The 23,632-nt window shown below is 33.1% G+C and overlaps 1 protein-coding gene across 3 annotated transcripts in view; it reads left to right on the forward strand.

The window, feature by feature from the left end:
• Positions 1-23,632, forward strand: part of Tmem135 (transmembrane protein 135) — a 246,159-nt gene that overhangs the window by 202,383 nt on the left and 20,144 nt on the right. For all 3 annotated transcript variants that reach the window (XM_004868215.3, XM_087212256.1, XM_087212255.1), the window contains 2 exons: positions 16,929-16,970; positions 22,702-22,848. In XM_004868215.3, coding sequence (XP_004868272.1) covers positions 16,929-16,970; positions 22,702-22,848 — 189 coding nt within the window. The remainder of the gene's footprint in view (positions 1-16,928; positions 16,971-22,701; positions 22,849-23,632) is intronic.

The following is a 23,632-nucleotide window of genomic DNA, read 5'->3' on the forward strand; positions in this document are numbered from 1 at the left end:
AGCACTCGGTGTTCTTTAGAGAATTAAGAGTATTTAGGGCTGGTGATTTAGCTCAACGGCACAGTTGCTTGCCTGGCAAGTGTGTGGTCCTGAATTCTATACCCCGGTACCAAAAAAAAAAAAAAATACTGATCATGACCCGTCATTCCCATGAACTATTGATCTTCTGTTATAGCCAGCAAGAAGTAAGCAGTTTCACATACAGTTTTTACTTACAGTACTTGTCAGACTTTTCCTATTTAAGTTTTATAACCTGCTCAATGTCATGTTTAAAAAATAATATGAAAGAACATTTTTTAGTAAGGTATTATTCATCTCTATCCTTAGACTGCAGATTTCTGCTTATTCTCCCTGACAAGCTTTCTTTGTACTTAAAGAATACAACTGTTTTCCTTAGATTCAAATCATATATACCTGAAGGAATATCTGTAAAAATCCTATTTCTCTCATGTGAACTTTCAGTATAAATACTTCTCTTGAAACTTGCTATGTCAAGTTACGTATCAGTTTACTTTTAGGAAGGTCATTGTGATTGCTTCCTTTTTAATTATAATGCTTAGAAGAAAAGCCCCACTGAATATGATCTGCCCCCAAATGTATATAATCGTAGTTTTATTGGGTATAAGCGCTGTTCAGTTTGATCAGTAACCAGCCTGTGAGAATGATAGTGTGGTCACATAAACTTATTTTGAATTTCTATGAAGTTTTCATGGTTCCAATAGCAATGAAAAGAAGATGTATCATACATCCTATTAGCACCCTGTTAACTTGAATTTTTAGAAAGTCACTTGACATTTGCAGGCTGCAGTTACTTTTGTGATTATCTGTAACTGCATTGCTCAATATGGTAGCCACTAGCCACGTGTGGCATTGAGACTTGAAATGTGGCTAGTCCAAATTTAGAGTGCTATCATAAATCACCAGATTTTGAAGATTTAGTATATAAAAAGAATGTAACATTCTTTTATATCGATTATTTATTGACATGGTATCTTGGCTAGTTTGGTTAAGTGAAATATAGTATTAAAATTAATTTTACCTTTTTACTTAAAAAATATGGCTATGAGAAAATCTAAAATTACCTAGATAGCTTGCATTATATTTCTGTTGGACAACACTGTTCTAGAAGATATAAGATGGTCTCTGTGGACCCTCTAGTCCCAAAATTGTAACGGTACTGATTGATACTCTGATTCTGGAACTGCATTTTATTTTTGATTGTTGTGATGTTAAATTTTCTAATTAGATTTTTTTTTTTCCCTCAGCCACCTATTTTGGAACATAGAACTCTTGGAAAATACTTTTTTTTTTTTCTTTTTTTAATCTCAGGGCATGAACCAAATTGCATTCGCCATGAAAAAAAAATTAGCATTTAAATTTTTCCTTAAGCCCAGACCTTCTCATTTCTGAAGCTGGACCTTTCCACTTGGTATAAATACTACCTTGCCTTTCTTCATCCTTTTTAAAGAATTCAGACTTACTAATTTTATCTCAGGGATTTCATGTATTCCATCCAAAGCTTTTGACCTCTTAATAGTTTGGATTCTACCTAGATTAGGATTAGAATGGTAAAGTAGAAAGAATGTAGTGTTTAGAATCAGCACAGTTATGTTTTGAGTTCCTTCTCTTACAAATTGAGCAAGATACTTTTTTTTTTTTTTTTTGCAGAGCTTCCTCTCTTTACCTGCAAAATGAATATTGTGAGGATTAACTAAAGCAGATACTGTTGTTACCTATCCACGGTGTTATTCAGAGCTCTTTGTAATCTACCCGACAGTATTTGACTTTGATACTTTTCTTGTATCTTTTATTCTTTGCTGTTTTGTCTTATAATTTCAAGTATTTTTTTCTCCTTCATCCATTGATACTCCCTTTTCTCTTTGGTTCTAATAATTGCAGTTATAAAGAAAAATAGAACAAACATACAGATGCTCATTGACTCATGGGTTATGGTTTGATAAATCCATTGTAAGTTGAAAATATCATTAAGTTGAAAATGCATTTAATACATCTAATCTATGGAACATCATTGGTTATCAAACACAGTACACTGTACAGTAATGATTGTTTTCTCTCCTGATTAGTAGCTGTAGCTTGCTACTATTACCTAGTATCGAAAGATAGTGTCATACCACCTATCACTAGTGTAGGAAGAGATCAAAATTTTAAATTTGAATTATGGTTTCTAATGAGTATGTGCCATCATAAAGCTGAAAACTCTTTAAGTTGAACCACTGTAAGTTAGAAATTGTCTCTCCTAAAATGGAAATCATCACTTGGATCTTGCACCTAATTTTTAAACAACTGAGAAAATAGATTCACAAAAGAGTTCAAAACACCAAGAGGTGAGACAAAATACTACAAATTGCAGGAAATGAGACCCAAGGAAAACAAAAGAGCAACATATGTTGAATACTCACCATATTCTAGCGATTGCTCTTAATAGATTATTTATATATGATTCATTTTATTTTATGTGCACCACAGTCTTTTAATATTTTATTTTATGGAGAAGGAAATTGAATAACAGCCATATTAGTAACTTGCTCTTAGTTTATTTGAGTCCATTATTATTTATCTACCCTCATTGTTCTGTCAACAGTCAACATTGTTTACTTTGGACATTTGAGTTCTGGGCTAATTATGTAGATAGAGTTAGTCTCAAGTGTTCTACCAAAAGTAAATAAAGTGTGAGTGTTTTTAAACATGGATACCACAAATGAGATTTATGAAATGCATTTAGCACTGTTTTAGGAAACAGGTTTTCAGACCAGTCTTTAGAGTGGGCTGAAGGGGTAATTCAGGAAGCCTTTTCTTTCCAACCTAGAAATGTCAGCAAAAATCTCAGGTCTGAAAGCTGCTGATCACTAAAAATGAAGCCTTTCCCAATGTCTGATATTTCTTTCCCCTTTTTCCTTAGGGCCCAGCTTTCACTATGTTGCCAGCTATTCTTTTTTACTCCTTGGCAAAGCTAAAGTGATAATTATGAATCTATGAATTGTGCCATGACTTTAAGGGCTAAATTCAGATTTAGTGAAATATCCTCATAAATGTGGCTTATAATGGTGTCGGTTCACCTCCATCAAAGCTTTTTTCCACTGTTTACACTGTCCTGCTTTTTAGCTCCTACATATCTTTCTTAGGTCTTACCAAACATTTCTATCTCTGATCTTTTTAGAAAGGCCCAAATATGCTAAATATTTTCTTATGATTTAGAAGACATATGGCAAAAATTCTTCACTGACTTAAATATAAAATAAGTAGTTACTGAACTCTTAAAAAATAAGTACCACATTTTCAATTGCATATCATACAAGGCTAGATAAGATATTCATACATTATGATTTATAAGTAAACTAGCTTCTAAAGAACTCATATTTCTAGATTGATTAAATAATCTTTATTTAACCTTCCCTCTTTCTTTTCTTGTCTTTTATTTTTATTTTTTATTTAAGTAAATGAATATTACAGAAGTCCTCTCCATGTTCAGGCCCCTAAATTTTTTTTCATTAAAAAAAACATGAAGTGTTATTATTATTTTGGGTTATTTTATCTCAAAAAACTAAAACATTTCTTTAAGAATTATTCTTTTTGCTCTGCTATGTGGTCGTCCTTTGTATTTTCAGTTCACTATCCTTTTTATCCTTTTTGAAAATCTTGCCCCTGAAACTGAGTTTCCTTCCTTTTTTTCTTCCTGCAAAACTGAGAAACAGAACAAGGAATGGCATGAAGTCAAAAGTAAATTCATATATTTAAGTGCTGGCAACCATTACAGCTTCTTGAAGCCAAAATCTTCCTGTTAGACCCTTGGCTGTTGTGTGAACTATATGTTTTAGGCAAGGGCACTTGACCAGCTTTAAGGGTGGTGCCAAAAATATATTAAAAAAATCACTTTGTGTATTAAATTTTTGTGTGGCAGGATACTGAAAACCTGAAATATAGCCCACACATACAAATTATTTTGGAAAACAAAGTACATTTTTTTCACGAAGTGTTAAGAGTTGCAGAACAGGAAGAGCCAAGCTAGTCTGACATTTTTAGAGAGGCCCAAATATGCTAAATATCTTCCTATGATTTAGAAGAATTATGGCAAAATTTTCTTCCAAATTTCTCCTACTGCCAAGTTCCCCAAGGGATCCCTAATCATATAGCACTGAAAAGTGGATTATTACCTACATTTTGAAATAACAGTATTGTTTTTGACTTAGCACCATTTTAATGTACGTATACTCAGAAATAAATAAATTTACAAAGACTGGCCATTACCTAGGACAGTATTTTAGGATGGGATTAAGATATAATTAGAAGGGGGGGCACGGAGCCGCCGGCTGTGGGAGTGGAGGCATCGCCCCCCTGAGGACCTGCTCAGGCTCGGGCTTCCAGATTGACAGGTGGCGGCAGCCGCTGGTGAGGGAGCTCTTGCTTGTCTGAGTCGCTCTCTAGGCCCTGCCCGAGGGTTGGCATGGCCCGTGGTAATCAAGGAGAGCTTGCCCGACAGAAGAATATGAAGAAAACCCAAGAAATTAGCAAGGGAAAAAGAAGAGAATAGCTTGACTACTTCTCAAAGAAAGCAGAGGGACTCTGAGATCATGCAACAAAAGCAGAAGACAGCTAATGAGAAGAAGTCTATGCAAACAGGAGAAAAATAATGACCAGATCTGGGAAACGTGGATGCTACTGCTAACTGGTAATCATAAGCTCCAAGATCAGGATTCCTTAGAATGAACAAACATTACATGTGTTATAACGCATCCTCAGAAAACTGTTTACCTCAAACTTTGAAAAAAAAAAAATTAGAACTGCTTAGGTTGTGCCCATTTATCACCTTTATCCATCTTTAAAATGGAAAATGCATATTCCTGAAAGTGTGTATTTATAATTATATATGTGTGTGTTTGTGTGTGTATATATGATTATATACATATACACGCAGAGTACATGAAGTACATATCTACTTATGATCTTGTTTACCGTGTGTGTATGTGTCTCTGTGTGTGTGTGTGTGTGTGAATGAATGTCTGTGAGGTACTGGGCATTGAGTTTGGGCCTTTGGTTATGCCAAGCATGTGCACTACCTTTGACCTACATCTTTTTTTTTTTTTTTTTTTGGTACCAGGGATCGAACTCAGGACCTTGCGCTTGCAAGGCAGGCACCAGAACCACTGAGCTAAATCCCGAGCCCCTGACCTACATCTTTAACTTTTGTTAACCTCTTTAAAATGTTTGAAAACATTTCTTGATAATAGGCTCATTCTATATTTTAAGATATGTTTTTAAAATATTAAATAGCATGTGTATTAAATATTCTAAGATTTTTCTATAAAATATTGCACTTGTATAATTCACCATTTGAAGCTGGTAAAACAAGAAAGTGATGCAGAAATTCACCTTTTAAAAAATACATGTATTAGTGTATACAGTATACTCTTGTTATTTGCTGTATTTCTCCAGAACTCAGATAATTTTCATATATAGAAACATAATTTTAAGTAGATGAGCTACCTTGCAGGTACAATGTAATTTTTAATATTTGGCTATTTAGTTCTTTCACTTGTATTAAAATTATTTTAATTTGGACAGAATGATAATTACACTTGGCAGCCTGCCTGCCTGATAGATAATCAAATGTTAGTAAATATTTATGAATATTTAACTGTGCATTTGAGTGAATAAATGAAGGAATGTGAACAATGCCCCAACTTACAAACTTTATGGTCTGATCTTTGCTGGATTACAAATCCCTATGGTGCCTATCAGCAGCATCTCCATTCCCACCTTTTGGATTTGAAATTTTTTTTTTTTTTAAAGAGTGTTGGAAGACATTTATTCCCTTTTTTTTTTTTTCTTTTTGGGTACCAGGGATTGAACTCAGGACCTTATGCTTGCGAGGCAGGCAGCAGAACCACTGAGCTAAATCCCCGGCCTTGGATTTGGAATTTTGTAGTATAATCACTGTACTATTTCATCCAGGATATGTAAAATATTTTCTAAAAGACTGTAGACCTCTGTTTAGGATATGCATACATATGTCTAAGTGTAAATTAATACCAAATTATCGATATAATGGAACTTTATATTAAGGATAATCCTTGGGAGCTCTTAATGAGCACCAAGGTGGTTGATGGAAAAATAAATTTCTTTAGAAACTGAAAATGAGAATATAACCTCTAGAATTGTTGTTAAAAATGAATGCTGCCTGCTGCGCAAGTGCAAGGAACTGGGCTCGATCCCCAGTACCAAAAAAAAAAGATTAAAAAAAAAAAAGAATCCAATAATCTTGGCACCCAATCAGGAACATAATTACTCAAATGCAGGGTTTTTGTTGTTGTTCTTAGTTACTACACAGATAATATTTCTTTCAGCATATATTTACTAAGTGACTTTTGTGCTGTGCATCGTATAATGGGCTTGAATCATGTAACCAAACAATGTGAAATTTCTAAAAGCTTTAGTAATTAGAGTAAAGCTCAGAATATACACACATATTTATTGGTATGCATAATTATAAAATATTTAATATATTATAAACAAGTTTATTTCTAAAGCCAGTGCCAGAAAGATCTTTAATAACATGACACTAAAAGTGAAAGATTGAAGTTAATGTGAAGAGGACTGATGATAGTATTTTAGGTGGGAAAGGGAATTGTGTTTTGAATTTCTTTAAATATTATAAACAAATACAATTGATTTCTAACAATTAGGTGTTTTGGGCTATATGGCAAACTATGTTATTGTTCAGAATATTTGTTGTCCATCCTTGCAGAAGCAATATAGTTCCCTTCCTTGTTGACATTATGCCTGGAGTTATGACTTGGTATTACTAAAGAAATATGAGTAGAAGTGACCTATGTTTACTTATGAGCAAAAGCCTTGACTCACAAAGTTTCTTATATGACTTTTCCCCCTGCTGACAATTAGTAGTAGTTCTAGATACATATGTTTCCATCAGCTTAAGACACAAAATAAAGATTACATAAACTTGAGCCAACCCAATCCTTGTTTTGACATAAGACATAAACAAGAAATACACATTTATGTAAAAACAACAACAAAAAACCACCTTGAAATGTCGTTACTGTAACAAAACCGAGGCCAGTGGTTCTCAAGCTTTAACATGCATCACTATGTAGAGATTTTGTACAAGCACTGATTGCCCCAATTGTTGGGCCACACTCTTAAAGAGTTTATGAATTTGGTAGGTCTGGGGTGTGGGAATCATGGCTTTGTTTTTCTAATGTGAAAAGTAGCTATTGTGAAGGGAAGTTGGTAAGGAAAGCCAGCATTGAGTTTTGAGCAAAGTACACTTTTTTTTTTTTTCCATTTCGTTTATTGGTACATTTTAGGTATACAATACAGTTGCATTCATCATTGGGATCTTGTACTTTTACATGATGTATCTTGGTTCTTATTTTTTCCCCATTCCCCTGCCCTCCCTTCACCCCCTCCACCCTTCCCTATTTACAAAGACTTTTCGTTTCATGTTTTTCCTTTTCTTATATTTTTTCTTTTCCCTTCTTTCCTTTCCCCTTCCCCTCCCACTTCTCCTACTCCTTTAAACAAATCATGTTTATGTAGAGAACATATGAAAATGAGGACCTGAACATTGGTTCCTTTAAGATTACCCATGCCCTTTGTCCCTTTAAAAGTCTCCATAATATAAGTTGAAAGGTCATTTTTCTTTATCTTGTGATCCGTGCTTTCCCTCTGTGCTTTCTTCATCTACTTTGTATGTAGAGTAGTCTCTTTTATACACTCCATGATCCCTTTACATCTCTGTAATATTTCTTCTGTCCAAGTTGAGACTTGAGCAGGTACACAGTTAGATGATTGGGATGAGGGTATCTAGGGCCTAAACTCCTTTGAACAGATCATTTATCTCCCTGGGCTGTGGTTTCTTAATTGATAAAATGTCGTCACTGGGGTTGCTTTAGTTTCAATATTCCATTTTTAAATACCATTCTCTTGACCAGCGGGACTGCATTGTGTTGACTCTCCCAATTTCTGTTATACTGTATATACCATCAATTAGATTCATAATCTTTGAGAGAAAGTAAGCTGGAGTGTTTAATATGAATGTTTTTCTTTTGGGCCAGAATACTTTGTGAGTCCTCAGTTAAGAAGGAAATAGTAGTTTCTAAAAGCTTCTAAAGTGTTTTTGCTCTATTACTCAAAGATACATATTTTCCTTATTTTAGATTTGAACTTTGGTATTAAATAAGCAAAAGTTTGTGAAAAATTGTAGCTTAATCTTGTGCCATCAAATGGCCATTAATTTTGTTCAGCATGAAAACTAATTGCCATTATTTTAATGACATAGATACCAGTATGCATTTAAAAATAAATTAATGTTGATTCAAATATTCTATTTAATTGAAAACATTTGTTTTCACCTTTTTCACAACCATTATGGAAGGGAAAAAACATGAAAATACTTGCAGGTCTTGAAGTCTTTAAAAAAATAGATTGGTTCAGTATCATGGTTATGGTTTTGTTTAATGTAAATAGTTTTTATTCCTAGAAATGCTATGGTTTTAAAACACTTGTTAAATTTTTCTTTGAATTTACATGAAACACCATTTTGATCTTAGTTGATTGTTGCCTATGGTTTTTCAAGTCTAAACACATGCCATTAGCAGGGGAACTGCAAACTGGCCTTTCACTTTAAGTCCTGTGAAATCATATCTGCTGCTTTTGTAACTATTTTGTTTTTGTTTTATTTTGGTACTGGTGATTGAACTCAGGACCTTCTGCTTTCGAGGCAGGCAGTGGAACCACTGAGCTAAATCCCTGGTCCCATTTTGTAACTGTTTTAAAGTTCAACTAGTATTCCTTTTACTGGCCCTCCTTGAGAGGGAAATTTATCCCAATTAACATTTTTAAAAGAAACAATCTGAAGGTGATTCTTGGTTCTCTAGCAATTGAAGGTGGCTTGGAGCATGACCTTCCTACTTTGGATTTTAAAGCAAAAACAGTTCCAGCTTTTGCAAGTTTAAGGAGAAATATGATTCTATTGGGGTTGTTACTGTAAGTTTGAGTCCAAATGTTTCCAATTTATATTGAGGACACACCAGAAAAAAATGCACACTAATCATCTGGGGACTTACCCATAACTGCTGCCTGCTTCAGTAACTTTCTTTGGTTTCTTGAGGACAAAGCCAATGACTAGTGTTCCATTCTGTATGCGATGAATATGGTGAAAAGTATAAGAATAAAAATATGTTTAATATATTGGGAAAATTCACTAGTAGAATCCTGTTGAAAATATTTGAAGATATAAGTGTTATAGAACAAATAAAATAATCTTCCCTGCATTTAATATGTAAAGTGCCATATATAGGCTGAGATGGAGTGTTCTTAGCCTCTTGTATCATTCAAATAATAGTAAGAGAGAAAAACCCTGTTGTGTATTATATATGCAGTGTAATGTATTTTAACCATATTCAACAAGTTTTAAATAGTAAATTGTAATAATTGATTTAATCTATTGGAATATGCATATATGATTAGTGGATTGAAGATTTTAAAGAACAAATGAAAAATAAAAGTCTGAACTTAATTCAGATATTCTTAATTGGTATTCTTAAGATGAACAAAGGTAATAAAAATTTATGATTGTTGATTAGACCTCAAATACTAAATTATAACAGTATTAATGTCAGTTTCTACCACTGAAAATGAGTTAGGAAAATTAATTACAAAACTGTTTTAACCATTTATGTGGGATTTTAAAAAGCAAAATAATACTAGTTTAATTTAAAAACAAGCTACATAAAATTACATGAGTTTTTGTTAGAATGAAGAAAACTATGTCATAAACTTGAGGGATTTAAATAGATGAATTAGACTTTTCAATTATATACACTCCAAATATATTTATGCTTTTGGTACCAATGATATTATAGTTAAATAAACCAAAAATCTGAAGATCCAGCTATTGTCTGTTAGTATTCATAGGTCAGTATTTTTATCTCTAGTCTAATGTTATCTCTTGAACTTTGAGCATTTTCTGTTTAAATAATTTTGTTCACATACAGTAAGTTTTATTTGTGATACTTAGGTGACTGATATAATCAGAGTAAAATAGAATATTTTAAGAATTATCAATACGTACAACTATTTAAATCTAATTTATCTTTTTCAAATCTTTGCATCTTTATGTTTTTGTATATGATAGTTTTCTCAAATCAGATAATTTAAGGAGATGATAGAAAATACTGTACTAAGAGGTTTGAGGCTGAACTCTAGAAGTACAGAGCAGTTACTAAAAAGCTATTTTTGCCTTTTCTCAAGTGATCACAACAGTGTGTTTTGAATATTAGTGATCAATTAATGATCATTGAGACAGTAAAGATAATTATATATAATATTTAATATAATATTAACCAATATTTGAGTTTCCTTGTAACTAAGTCAGTGAGTAAAAAGTGAAAATAAATAAGAACCGCCACAGTTGATTCTTGTTCCTTTTTTCATTGTAGTTGCTTAATTAACCCATGTTCACTGGGATCACAATTTCAGAAAATTCTAGAAAAGTATTTATTTTAATTAATATTCGTATGTGTCTTCCTAACAAAACACAGTACCGTTAATTAGTAATGATGATTACTTTGAATTTTACATTGTTTACCACTATTCTGGTGAAATAAAGATGAATAATTTGTGCACAGTGTGTAATCTGTTCCTAAATATTCAAGAATTGATTTTCTAAAGTAAAGAATTTACACAATAAAATTAAGGTAAAATATGAGTTTATTCTTGTAAAACTGATAATAGCATTAGAAAGAGTAAAATGTTACATTTTTCTCACATCACTTAACCCATCCACTTCAATAGGTACTTTACTAACCACAGATTGGTCATGTGTATCCTTGTAGAGCACTTTCTATAACGTTCCATGTGCATATAATAACCAAGTTTATATTTTTACATTAACAATATTAATATTTTAGCACTTATGCTAAATACAGCAACAGTGTAATTCATTACTAATGAGACTATACAGGGCATCTTTGTATTTAACAGTTTTTTTTCCTTTTTTTTAATTAAGTTTAACAGTGTTTCTTATGGCTCGTAATATAGTAGTTTATATCTCAGTAGTTGATCTTTTAATCTATTTTTTAGTGATAAGTCCTCAACCTTTTTTTTTTTATCATTTTTTAACTTTAAACTTAAAAAATATTCTGAACTTTTACAGGAATAAGTTCCATCTAAATTATTGTAAAATTATAAACAAATGTAATAATCCTAGTAGCAACCACTAATTCCAAAATACATTCTTAGTTTTTATTTGTGTTTGTTTTTATTCTTGATATTAGTGAGATCTTTTGCATGCTTTTGACATAAGTGATTTAGCAGTGCTCATTCTATTTTTCCTTTAAATAGTATGTGAGAGAAAATTTTTTTTTTTTGGTATCAGGGATCGAACTCAGGACCTTGCGCTTGCGAGGCAGGCGCTGGAACCACTGAGCTAAATCCCTGGCCCATGAGAGAAAGTTTGACAAGTATCTACATTCTCACAAACATCGAAATTCTTTCCACTATACCACCACAGTCCATTGTCTCTGAAGAAATATTTTAAAGACTGTTTAAAGGTTTTTTTACATCCATTTGTGTTAAATGAATGGAAGCTCAGTAGAAAAAACATTTTAAAAAGAATCAAAGTAATTTCTTTTCATTGTTTTCAGCTCATTCATGAGAAAATATAGTGATGCACCACATTGACATCATCAAGCTTTATGTTGGTGTCAAAAGGTATCCTTAAACATTTACAATGGTATGGAATGATAGGGCATGGGAAGAAGGACATCACCCACCATTAAAAGTCTAATATAATAATATTTACTTGAAGAAATAATTTAGATTAGTAACATTTATGATTCTCTATAAATGTATATTTAGCAGAAGAAAATCTGTGAAAAGTGTTGATACAGAAATCACATTGGACTGCAAATCTTCCAAAAACAATATTATAGCGACATCTACTGGTACAATATTGTAATAAAATGAATAGCTCATGGGAACATGGCACTGTAGTATCATGGAAATTAATCATGGGAGAAAAAAGTCTTAAGGGCAGAATAGTTTCTTTTACTTATCATTTACACTTCTAATTCAAAATTTTCCAATTTGACCAAGAATAATATGCTGATAATGATGGTGTTAAGCTTCTTCGTAATTGTTTACAGTATGTAATTCCAATCTAAACTTCTGCAATTATTTGTGTATTGACTTAAGTTTTTTGGTGTAATGCTTCATGTTCCTTTTCCTCTTTGTTTTCTTTCTGGCTCTATTTTATGTTATGTTTTACCTTATCACCAGATCTTTCAAAGTAGAGGTTCAGTAAATATGGACTGAATTATAGTAGTTATTTTGTGTCATGTGCATAAACTAAATGGAGAAGTCTGTGTACACGAGTCAAATACATTATCTTATATTATGTACATTACACCATGTACATTACATTACATAATGTACACTTGAAAATAAAAATAAGACTTAGCGAGTGAATTGATTAGAAAAAAATTACCTTTGCTTTTCTCCTAAGAAGAGAATTTTTTCATTAAAGCTTATGGAGGAATAAAATATGTTCAATGTTTATATAATTCCTTTATCTACACTTCTTTCCTATATGATTGTGTTTAGTCTCATGAGTTTAAGTATTACTTATAAATGAAGCATATCTCTTCCATGATCCCTGATTTGTATAACCACTTTTCCATTTAATTAACTAAAATGTGTCTCCGATTTAACATGTCCAAAACAAACCTTTGATTTTCTCCTTGAAACTATTCATCCAATAGTATCCTAACTTTCAGTAAGTGATCATTTTATCTTCCTGTTTTGTCCAAGGAAACATATTTCAGTTACTTGTAGTTATTAATAATTAATAATCTTCTTTACCCCACATTTGTACCATCAAGAAATTCTGCCAGCTCTACTTTTGAAATATATTCCAATTTTTAATACTTCCCTTCACTTCATACCACAGTTATCTTTCTCATCCATACTACTCTTCTTGACTCTGAACTTACTCTCCTATAGTTTATATTCAGTCCAGCAGCCAAAATGTTTCTCTTAAAATTTATGACAGATCATGTCACTCCTTTGCTGAGAACATTCCAAAACCTTTATAATGCCTAAGGGGTCTTCATGCATTGTAGACCATTCTCTCCCTCCACCCCTATTACTGTGATAACCTGACCTCATTTCCTATACCTACTTCTCTGCCCCAGTTAAATAATCCACTTGCTGTTTTCCTGACTGTCTGCATACTCATCATGGGCTTTGCACTTGTTATTATTACCACAAACTGAAATGCCTTCCCTCAGTTCAAAAAGGTTTCTGATGAGATTACCATCTTTTACCTTTTCAGAGAGACCCTTCTTGACTGTAAAATAAGAAATCCTGACTTCCTCACTATTTTCTCCTTGTCTTTCAGCTTTTTTATATTAGCAATTTTCATGATATGACTGTCTTTTATTTTACTCTCCCACTTCTAGAATGCCAGCTGTATGAAAGCAGGGATGATCTGTTGTTCAGTGTTAACATTCTTAGAACTAAAACCAGCACTTACACATAATAACACTTAGTAATAATAGTTGAATAAGTCAGCTAGCATTAATTCTTAAATGAAGACTATGATTTGATTTACATTGTAAAAACTAGTTCTATAGAACGATGAGGAACCTTCCAGTGGGGTTTGTTTAAATCTTTGTATCATCCTTTCTACATTTTTCACAGAATACAATAGTGTTTCATAGGATGATGGTCAGACAGTACTCTTTATGTGAAAATGTAGGATGTTATTACTGTTTTAAAGATTCTTTTCATGGGAATAATTACTTTTTTGTTCTTTTGACATAGACATCTGACCCTCAGTTACATTAACAAACCTATACACATGAATGGAAAGAAGAATGGCCCTTTTAGAATCCATGTTAAGACTTTATCAATACGAAGTGCTTCCCACAGGGTTCTACTGAAAGAAGCAAACTTCCATCATAATGAAACTGCAGACTTAATAGTATATGCTCCTTTTGTACTTGAAAGCTATTTTTTGATGTTTTGGTCTGCGATTAAATTTATTGTTCAGTATGACAAATATGCTTCATTGACTAGACAGAGTTGGCAGAATCTTTTATCTATTCAGCATTGCACAAAGATAAATGGGAAGTTTTTAACAATAAGATACCAAAGCCAAAATTGGTTCCCAGATGTACATAATCTTTTAATTAATCTACTGTTTTTTTTTTCTAGTCAGTAGGCACCTAGTTTATGCTTTACCACTCTGCCCATATTGGATTTTTAAATTTTGTGTACTGTGGATTGAACCCAGGGCCTTCCCACTGAGCTGCATCCCCAGCCCTTTTTTATTTTTTAAAATTTTGTAACACTGTCTTGCAGAATACCTGAGTTACCCAGGTGGGCTGGAACTTGCCATCCTCCTACTCCAGCCTTCAAGAGTGCTAGTATTATAGGTGTGGGCCACCAAGCCTGGCTATACTACTGACGGGTTTTATATTATTGTGAAACACTTTATTCAGATTAGAAAATATAAATTTAAGAATTTTAATGCTATAATTTCCCATGCACATCTTCTAGCTGGACATACAAATTCTTTTGCCTTTACTTTCATTCTGTGTCGGGAAGATAATTATGTAGTATGTTTCTGCAATTCATTGGTTACATTTCTCTTTGTTAACATGACCACAAGGGAGACCATGTCCTTAACTGGAATAAATCCTTAAGTGTTTTAAAACATTTCTGTGTGCATGCTGCGTTAGTTACTTTTCTCTTGTTGTTGAGACAAAATACCCAACACCCAAAATTAGAGGGAAAGGGGTTTATTTGGCTTACAGTTCATAGAGGTTTCAGTCCATAATCGGCTAGCTCCAAGACAGGGATGGCAAACAGACATCACAGAGGAGAAACAACATGGCACGCAGAAGGTAGCAAAGGCAACAAGAGAGTTTAACAGCCTCTTTCTGCCCCTTTTATCTTATTCAAACTGTTGGGATTAGGGCGATGCCAAACCAATCACTCGTGTAATGGTTTAGTAATCACATGCCCTTAACCCCAGTAGCATACATTCCAGACTCAACTACCTCTGAAAAAGAAAATCCCATCTCATCTGCATGAGGTTTTGAGGGGACATCTAAACACAAACTATAACATATGGGTTAATTTTTTTCTGAGATTGTTACGTTTTACACATATATTTTATATACATATATTTATGTAAAATATATACATACATGTACATATATACACACATATAATGTATATATGTGTGTATATGTGTATATGTAGGTATACATATATATGCATATACATATATGTATATATACATTTTAAAGTAATGTAGATTTCTTTTGTGCATTTCCTTTGTGACCCTTCATACCAAAGACATACAAAAAGAATTGATCAGTTATATTTGAAGTTGTACTGTTTATTCAAGGATACCCAAGGTCTTAATATTAACATACAAGGGATGATGAAAATATATGATGAATGTTTAAATTTTTAAAACTCTTATTACAATAAAATACATATTGCCAAGAGCGGTGGGATCAGTATGTTGAAAGCGAGGGGAAATATTTTGAGAGGGATTAATGGCAATGTGCCTTTTACAGTAATAAATTTTTAAATATAAACACCATATTTTATGATCATCCCACATTGATCATGCATTTGTGGCAATTTTTGTCAAAAACATTGTGGTATGTCTTCATCCACCTTATTCACCGGATCTGACTCTGTGTGCCTTTTGGCTCTTCCTCCAAGTCAAAATGACCATGAAAGGTAAATATTTTGCATCAGTTTAAGCATTCAGGCAACCATAATAGTGCAACTAAAGATACTCATGAAAGAGGACCTCTAGTACTACTTCAAAAAGTGGCAAGAAACATAGGTGAAGTGTTTTTGAAGCAAGGAACTATCGCGAGGAGGAGTAATGGCAATGTCTTTTATTGTAATGTTTCTAAAAAATGTAAGCATGCACCATATGTTTTGCTCATATCTTGTATAAGGATTATTATATCATTAGTCTTTTAGATTTCATTAAGGGATTTTGATAATAAATCTCAGAGACCCTTTATGTAAGGTGATCAGATCCTAAATATTTTTATTTTTGCAAATCTGAGAATTTTTGTTTTTTCTTAATTGCAATGTAATTTGTATCTTCCCCAATTAAAAACAATACAATTTTAGGAGGATAGGTAGGAGAAAAGCATGACTTTTAAAGTAAGATCAAGTTTTTTTCCTCCCACACTAAATTCTGACTGCTATTAATATTGTGACCTCTGGGAAGGTCTTGCATTATTTGAACCTCTGTACAGGTATGGAGTAGAGAAAATTCAATTCGTAGAGTAAGCGCTCAAAATACTAATTGGAATTTTCTCTTTGTGCCCGCTCCCTCACCCCAATCCTGTTCCCTGTGCTATGTTATTTGTTCTGATTGGACTAAATCAGAAGGTAAAATGGTTGCACTGAACTTGAAGCTTTTCTGAGCCTGCTAACTCTTATGTTGCTTTGCATTTATTGAATTAAGAGAGAAATAGGGACCTTGAATTGATCTGTATATAATACCCAGAAAGTGTATATAGCCTTTATAGTCATAAAAATCACTCCCCAAGGGATTGGGTAAAATGAAGAATTCTCTGCTTTCAGCCATCATTTTAAGTCCAGATAGAGCAATTAGAAGATCTGAGAACTGAGCCCTAAGTTACGTTAATATGATGTAGCAAAGTATTATATTAATAACTGTGTAAGATGAGTTGCTTCGTTGTTTGTTTAACCATTTGCAATGCTGAGATCATTATACTAAGAGTTACACCTTTTAGAGCATCAGTCTTAGAAAAAAATTTGATATATACAAATTTACTACTTTATATCTCGAAACACATTTTATAACTGAATTTTTGTTTTAGGTGCAAAGATGGTTTGAAAGGATTTACATTTTCAGCACTTAGGTAAGTAACATTTTATTTACCTTTATATTGAGTGAGAAATTGTGAGTTAACTATTAAAATATATATGATTATAATAAATATTTGTTGAGTACATTTTTAAGTCAATAGCAGTTTTTAAAGTCATATCAATAATTACAAGCCTTTATGGATAGTTCACTGAAAGAGCAATTTATTAGATTATTGTCCCTTAAAAATTAATCACCCACTACTTTTTGGGCCTGTTGTCTGCTTTGTGTTGTAAGTTGCTAGTAAAGAAAGACAAGAACCCTCTTATTATATTAATAGGAGCTTGAAAGATGAAGCTGCACATGAACAATTACCAAAAATTTAAGGAATTGATTATGTGGTACCAAATTATGAGTATGACATTCTGTCAATTGCATGTTAGATCTTAATTATAGGTAGTCTTTTCTTTACCTCATACTCCATCTCTTAGCATAGTAATTGGCACATGGTATATAAGCTATAAATGTTAGTTAGCATTAGCAATATATTTTGTAGTTCACCAAGCATTTTTACATAGATTAGAAAGTTCAATTTCTGCGTCCATTCTGTGAGATGAATATTTTTATCCCCATGAAATATGATGAAGAAAGCAATACTTAGAATGTTTGACTAATTTAACATCACACAAGTAACTATATACATTGACACCAAACCCAGCGATCTTCCTGCTTATGTTCTAAGTGTTCCGCTATTTTGTTCTCCAAAGTGTAGGTGATAGACGCTTAGTGAAGCTTATTTACATGGTATTTACTACAAGTCTTAGAGGGAAAAATTAGGGTTGTCCTCAGGATTTGGAGAAGTTTTATGTGATTGTCTCATAAAATTTTTCTGAGGGTCAAATGAGTTAGTACATGAAAATATTTAGAACAGTGCCTGGCAAATTATAAGTAAAAATGTGGGCCATTATTGTTGCTATCAATCTTGTAGATTATATGCCTTAAGCTATATTTGGAGGATTTTAGATAAAGAGAAAAGCACCTTAGGTGGAAGTGAATTATATTAGCAAAAGGTTGAAAGTTGTAAACGTGAAATATGGCACAGGAGTGAGAAAATCTATTTAATTAGTAAGAAAATTTTATATTAAGGAATATAAGATATTTTGGGTAGGTAGAGTAGAATCAGATTGCAGAAAGGGGTTGTGTGTGGAGAAGATAAACTTGGATTTGATAAAGTGGTCAGTAGGGAGCCACCAAAGGATTTTGAGCAGGTTGTTGACAGTCTTGCAGAATGATTAGTCTAGCCACAGTCTTTGGGACATTGAAAAAGAGAGAACTTCAAGGTAGAAAGACAAAATAATAAAGACTGGAATTTGAGTGACAGGGGGAGGATTAAAGAAAAAAAGACAAACTTGAGACTTGAAAGGAAATGAAGACCTAGTGACTGATATGTTCAGTATTTCTCTTTACCTGTACCTCTCAATTCCAGAAAAATACTGAAGCACTTAAAAGAAAGTCTTACTAACAAAGTCAGATGACATGCAAGGAAACTGGTTTTGGAGGGGAAAAAAAATCAAGTCCACTGTGTGATTTAGAGTAGTTTTACTTGTGGAAGCTTTATGGTAACAAAAACTTTCTAAGTCATAATCCACAACAGTAATTTTCTTACCTTATGTTTTTCACTAAAAACCCATACATTTGTTAGAAAATAACTTTATTGCTGTTGTTCTTACACTGACTATGAAGCATTCTGGTTTTTTTTTTCATTAATTTTATTGGTACATTTTAGGTATACAATATGATGACATTCATCCTTGGGAATTTGTACCTTTACACGATAATATCTTGGTTCTTATTTTTTTCCCCATTCCCCTGCCCTCCCTTCAACCCCTCCACCCCTCCATATTTATAAAGACTTTGTTTCCATTTTTTCCTTTTCTCATATTTTTCCCTTTCCCTTCTTTTTTTTCCCCTACCCCTTCTACATCCCCTTCCCCTTCCCCTTTGGACCTTTTCTTCCTAGTTTACATTATCTGTTATACATTTTGATCCTTATTTACATTTTTAGTTTCTCACACCAGAGAAACTATTCGGTATTTACACATGAGTCCTATTTATATCACTTAAGAGTCTGACCTCAGTGTGCATCCATTGACCTATAAATGTCTCTAGTTTCTCATTCTTTATGGCTCAGTAGTACTCCATTTTATTTTTTTAAAAATCCACATCTTCTTTATCCAGTCAACAATTGATGGGCAATTGGGCCGTTTCCAAGTTTTAGCTATTATAAAATGTGCTGCTATAAACATGGGTATATACATATTGCTGTGGTATGATTCTTTTAATTCTTTTGGGAAGATACCCAGCAGGGGAATAGCTGGGTCAAATGGGCCCTCTAATCCAGTTTTTTGAGGCATCTCCATATTGATTTCCACAGTGGTTGCACCAGTCTGCACTCCCACGAACAGTGGAGCAGGGTTCCTTTTTCCCCACAACCCCGCCAGCATTTGTTATTGTTGATTTCTTGATAGCAGCCATTCCTTCTGGGGTGAGGTAGAATCTCAGCATTGTTTTCATTTGCATCTCTTGAATGACCAGTGATGCTGAACATTTTTTTCATATGTTTATTTGCTCTTTCTACTTCTTTATCTGAGAAATGTCTGTTCATTTCAATTGCCCATTTTTGGATTGGGTTAAAGCATTCTGTTTTAACTGAGAGTTGGTAAGAAAACAAAAAGGTGATTTTTCTGAAATGAAAACTCAGAAACTATGCAGCAACTCAGCATTTGTCAGATATATTTTTTGTGTGTCTTCTTCAAATCCATTTGTAATAAGAGAGTAGTTTGGACTGTTTGCCCTTAAAATTTTTCTCTATAAATTATTATAGAAAAATGTTATGGAAAATGTTTATTCATGGTAGTATTCTTGTTGTCAAAGAAAATTGTTAAGTATTATGAATTGTCATTTTATTTATTTTGTATATCTCCTTTCATTAAACAGATGTGATTTCATTTTGGATTTCCTGCACTGAGAATTGATTATTCTCAAAGATATTAAATTCATACTCAGAAGAGTAGTACCAAAGGCCATATGTACTTATTGTCAAATTTCATTGTCAAAAAGTTATGTGGGTTATTGTTTGTTGTTTTTGTAGGCTTCCAAGAAGTATTATCTTACATGACTTTCTAACTCTACATCTTTTCATTTTTTGGCTGTCCTGATATTTATGCAGACATATGCTATAAGTTTATACCATGTAAATAAAACATTTAGTAGTAATTACAAAAAGGAGAGGTTACAAAAAATACTTGTAGCCAAATTTAATACTATTTCCTGGGAATATTAAACTTTGATAAAGAAAAGATATAAAGTGTCTGATACATGGGCCGGGGATGATTTAGCTCAGTGGTTTCGCCGCCTGCTGCGCAAGCTTAAGGACCCGAGTTCAATCCCCGGTACCAAAAAAAAAAAAAAAAAGATTGAAATAAAGTGTCTGATACATAGGACAATGATCAACATTCCCAAATTTAAATGAATACAGTCACTTGGAGGAAGTGCTAATTTATACAGATCATAATTACTCTGTCATGAAAACACATTGTTTCAACTAAGGAAAATTATCCTTTAATCACAAAGTATGGGTAGTCACAAAATATCCGAGTTTAATATCTCCTAATTAGACATAGAGTAGCTTTATAATACTAATCTTTACTTCAGTTTGGCACTTATTTTTTTTTTTGGTACCGGGGATCGAACTCGGGTCCTTGTGCTTGCGTAGCAGGCGGCAAAACCGATGAGCTAAATCCCCAGCCCCTCGGCACTTATATTTTAAGTGCTAAACATTTGCAAGATAATATGTGGGCTACAAAGATAACTTTCATTCAGTGTTTATTTGGTATATTTTTACTTTTTACCCCAGGACTTGTACGTTAAGAATACATTGGTGAATGAGTCAGATACAATCTCTGTCTTTTGTATTTATGGTTTAGTAAGGAAGACAGTATCAATTGTAATTATGCCAAATATTACAAAAGAGAAGTGTAGGTTATTTCTGCAATATATGTTAGGCAGACCTAGCTTACTGTCTGTCCCCAAGTCTAGAAATAGACAGGGAAGGAAGCAAAAACTGCACAGAAATATTTGTAGAATAGAAAAGCTCAGTGCTATGAGAGAATAGAAACTGAGTGCTATGGAGTTCACAAATTACTTTTTTTCTGTAAGGAGGATGGGCAGAAGAAGGTGAAATGAAAGAGCATTTAAGATGGATTTCAAAAGACAGATAAGATGTTAGCACAGATGTAGTGAAGAATGATCTAGATAAAAAGAACAGGACTGAGGCACTGTTTTTTTGTTGTTGTTTTTTGTTTTTGGAGTATGGCCAGTAGTTCATTTAACTGTATCGTATAATAATACCTCACATAGTGAGCATTCTCTCTGTCCCAGGTACTGTTTTAAACTTGAAGTTTATAGTTAATTCAGTAGGTCATAAGTCAGTGAAATTTGTTGAGTGTCAAAGTAGCAAATGCAGATCTATGCTTTAAGAAGCTTCCTCTGAAAATTGTATCTAGGATGATTTGGCTTTTATCTGCCTTATAGATTAAAATCATGAGGATAGATAGAAACAGTCAAGGACAGAACCATGAGAGAGAAAACAGTATAGTATCTTAAGGTGTACTGTGTGGACTCACCACAGTTTAAGACATAGTTGGAAGTATACTTAGTGCAGTGATTAAGGGGCCAGACTTTCGAGTTGGATGGTTCTGTGTTCAAATAATTACTAACGATTTATTGCCTGTGGACAAGATACTTATTCATACTAACTCTCATAGGAGTTATGATGCCTATAGTGTTTCTATGAGGCTGAAATAATTTAATATTTGTAAAAGACTCAATTGGCACTGTGCCTGTTGTGTAGTAAGTACTCCAAAAATGCTAACTACTACTACATTCCTTCATTCTGTATATATTAGTTAAATATTTACTTACGTCAGATGCCATGCTAGTCTCACAATCCCCACAGTTCAGTGGAGGACGCAGACCACTAAAGTGGGGCTTACCATCATAGAGGTTCATTGGCTGTGAGAACATAGAAGAAGGATCACCAACTCCTCTTGCCTTGAGACAGGAACAACTTCTCCAAGGGAGTGACCACTAATCCAAGATAGCCAGCGCTGGCCAAAAGAGAAACAGTGTTATTGTGAAAGACATGAAAAAGTGTTGCATTTATTCTGGATAGTTTTATCCTTATTGTGTGATGGTGAATGCCTGTAATCCTGGCACTCTGAGAGGCTGATACAGGAAGATTACAAGTTCCAGCTCAGCTTGGACAATTTAGTGACTTAGTGAGACCCTGTCTCAAAATAAGAAAAATTAAAAAAAAAAAAAGAACTGGAGATGTAGCCCTACACAAAGGCTTGGGGTTCAAGCCCCAGTACCATAAAAATTAAAGCAAATAAAACCCTCCAAACAGCAACAGCAGCCACAACAACAAAATAGTAGTACAGATCTTAAACTCTCTATGCATACCCATGAGTAAGAAACCAATTCTTTTGGGCTAACAGGGACCAAGGTTTCACAGATAACATCAAGTGACAAACAAATCCTTTGCACACCCATTTTGATTTAATAAGTTGGATGTCTTACCAAGTTTGTCCAACAGAATGGGTTGCTATTGTTGATAGTAATGGCTTTTACATTCTAAGTGCTTAAATTTTCATATTTCATTGGTCCACAGCCCCTATTTTTTTTCAACAATGAAAAATGTCTTATAGTTTTCTTCTTTTCTTTAGGTTTATTGTAGGGAAGGAAGAAATTCCCACACATTCTTATTCACCAGAGGCAGCATATGCAAAAATGGAACAAAAGAGAGAGGAACATAAGGAAAAACCAAGAAGAATGAATATAATCGCTGTAGTTAAGAAATTTGTGGATTCAATGTGAGTTCTTTATTTTAATATTTTAGCATGCTTTGTCACTGTTTTATATGATATTTGTACCATGCCAAGGTGTTTTTGCTTTCTTTTTGGGCAACACTGTTACTTTTTTTCTTTCACCAGAAACGGTATAAAGTTTTATTTTTTAAAAAGGCAGATAATGGCAAGTAAATGTGTTTTAGTCTTTCTCACAGGATGGTAAACCATCACATGCCTTTTAAGTAGATTTGTATGAAATTGAAATACTCTTTCAAACTAGGCAAGAACTTCAAGAAACGTATTAGTATGTGCTAATTGAATATTCCACCTATGGAAAGGAGAAAGAAAAGTTCTTGAATTCAGAAGATATAGAAATAATAAGGAACAAGCCTTAAGTAAAGACATCTTGTAAGAGTGTAAAGTTTTAGGATTCTCAGACTGAAATAAATCTTTCTTTTTATGCTATTCAGAAAAAGAAATCTTTATGTTTCATTCATTCATGTAATTTCCAGTGTAGACATTTAATAAATTTAATGGTTTGAAGTTTAGAACGTCAATGAGTAAAAATAATTGTGGTAATGATTATTTTAGAGAGGACAGAAAATGTAGGCAATATTAAAAGTGAAGGATCATTGATAGGGAGATGAAGCCCTTTAAGAAATCAGAGAACCTGCCTTTGACTCTTATTTTACCCCTCCGAGATTTGTGACTTTAAGTAATTTAACCCCTGTCTATCTCAGCGTCCTTATATAAATGAGGTTAATAATTGCTATTAACAATTGTTGTAAGCCTTAAATGAAATAAGATA

This window comes from Heterocephalus glaber, unplaced genomic scaffold (genome assembly GCF_053883595.1).
Source record: "Heterocephalus glaber isolate CG9 unplaced genomic scaffold, H.glaber_assembly_v1.0 deba00001429, whole genome shotgun sequence".
Lineage (NCBI taxonomy): Eukaryota > Metazoa > Chordata > Mammalia > Rodentia > Bathyergidae > Heterocephalus > Heterocephalus glaber.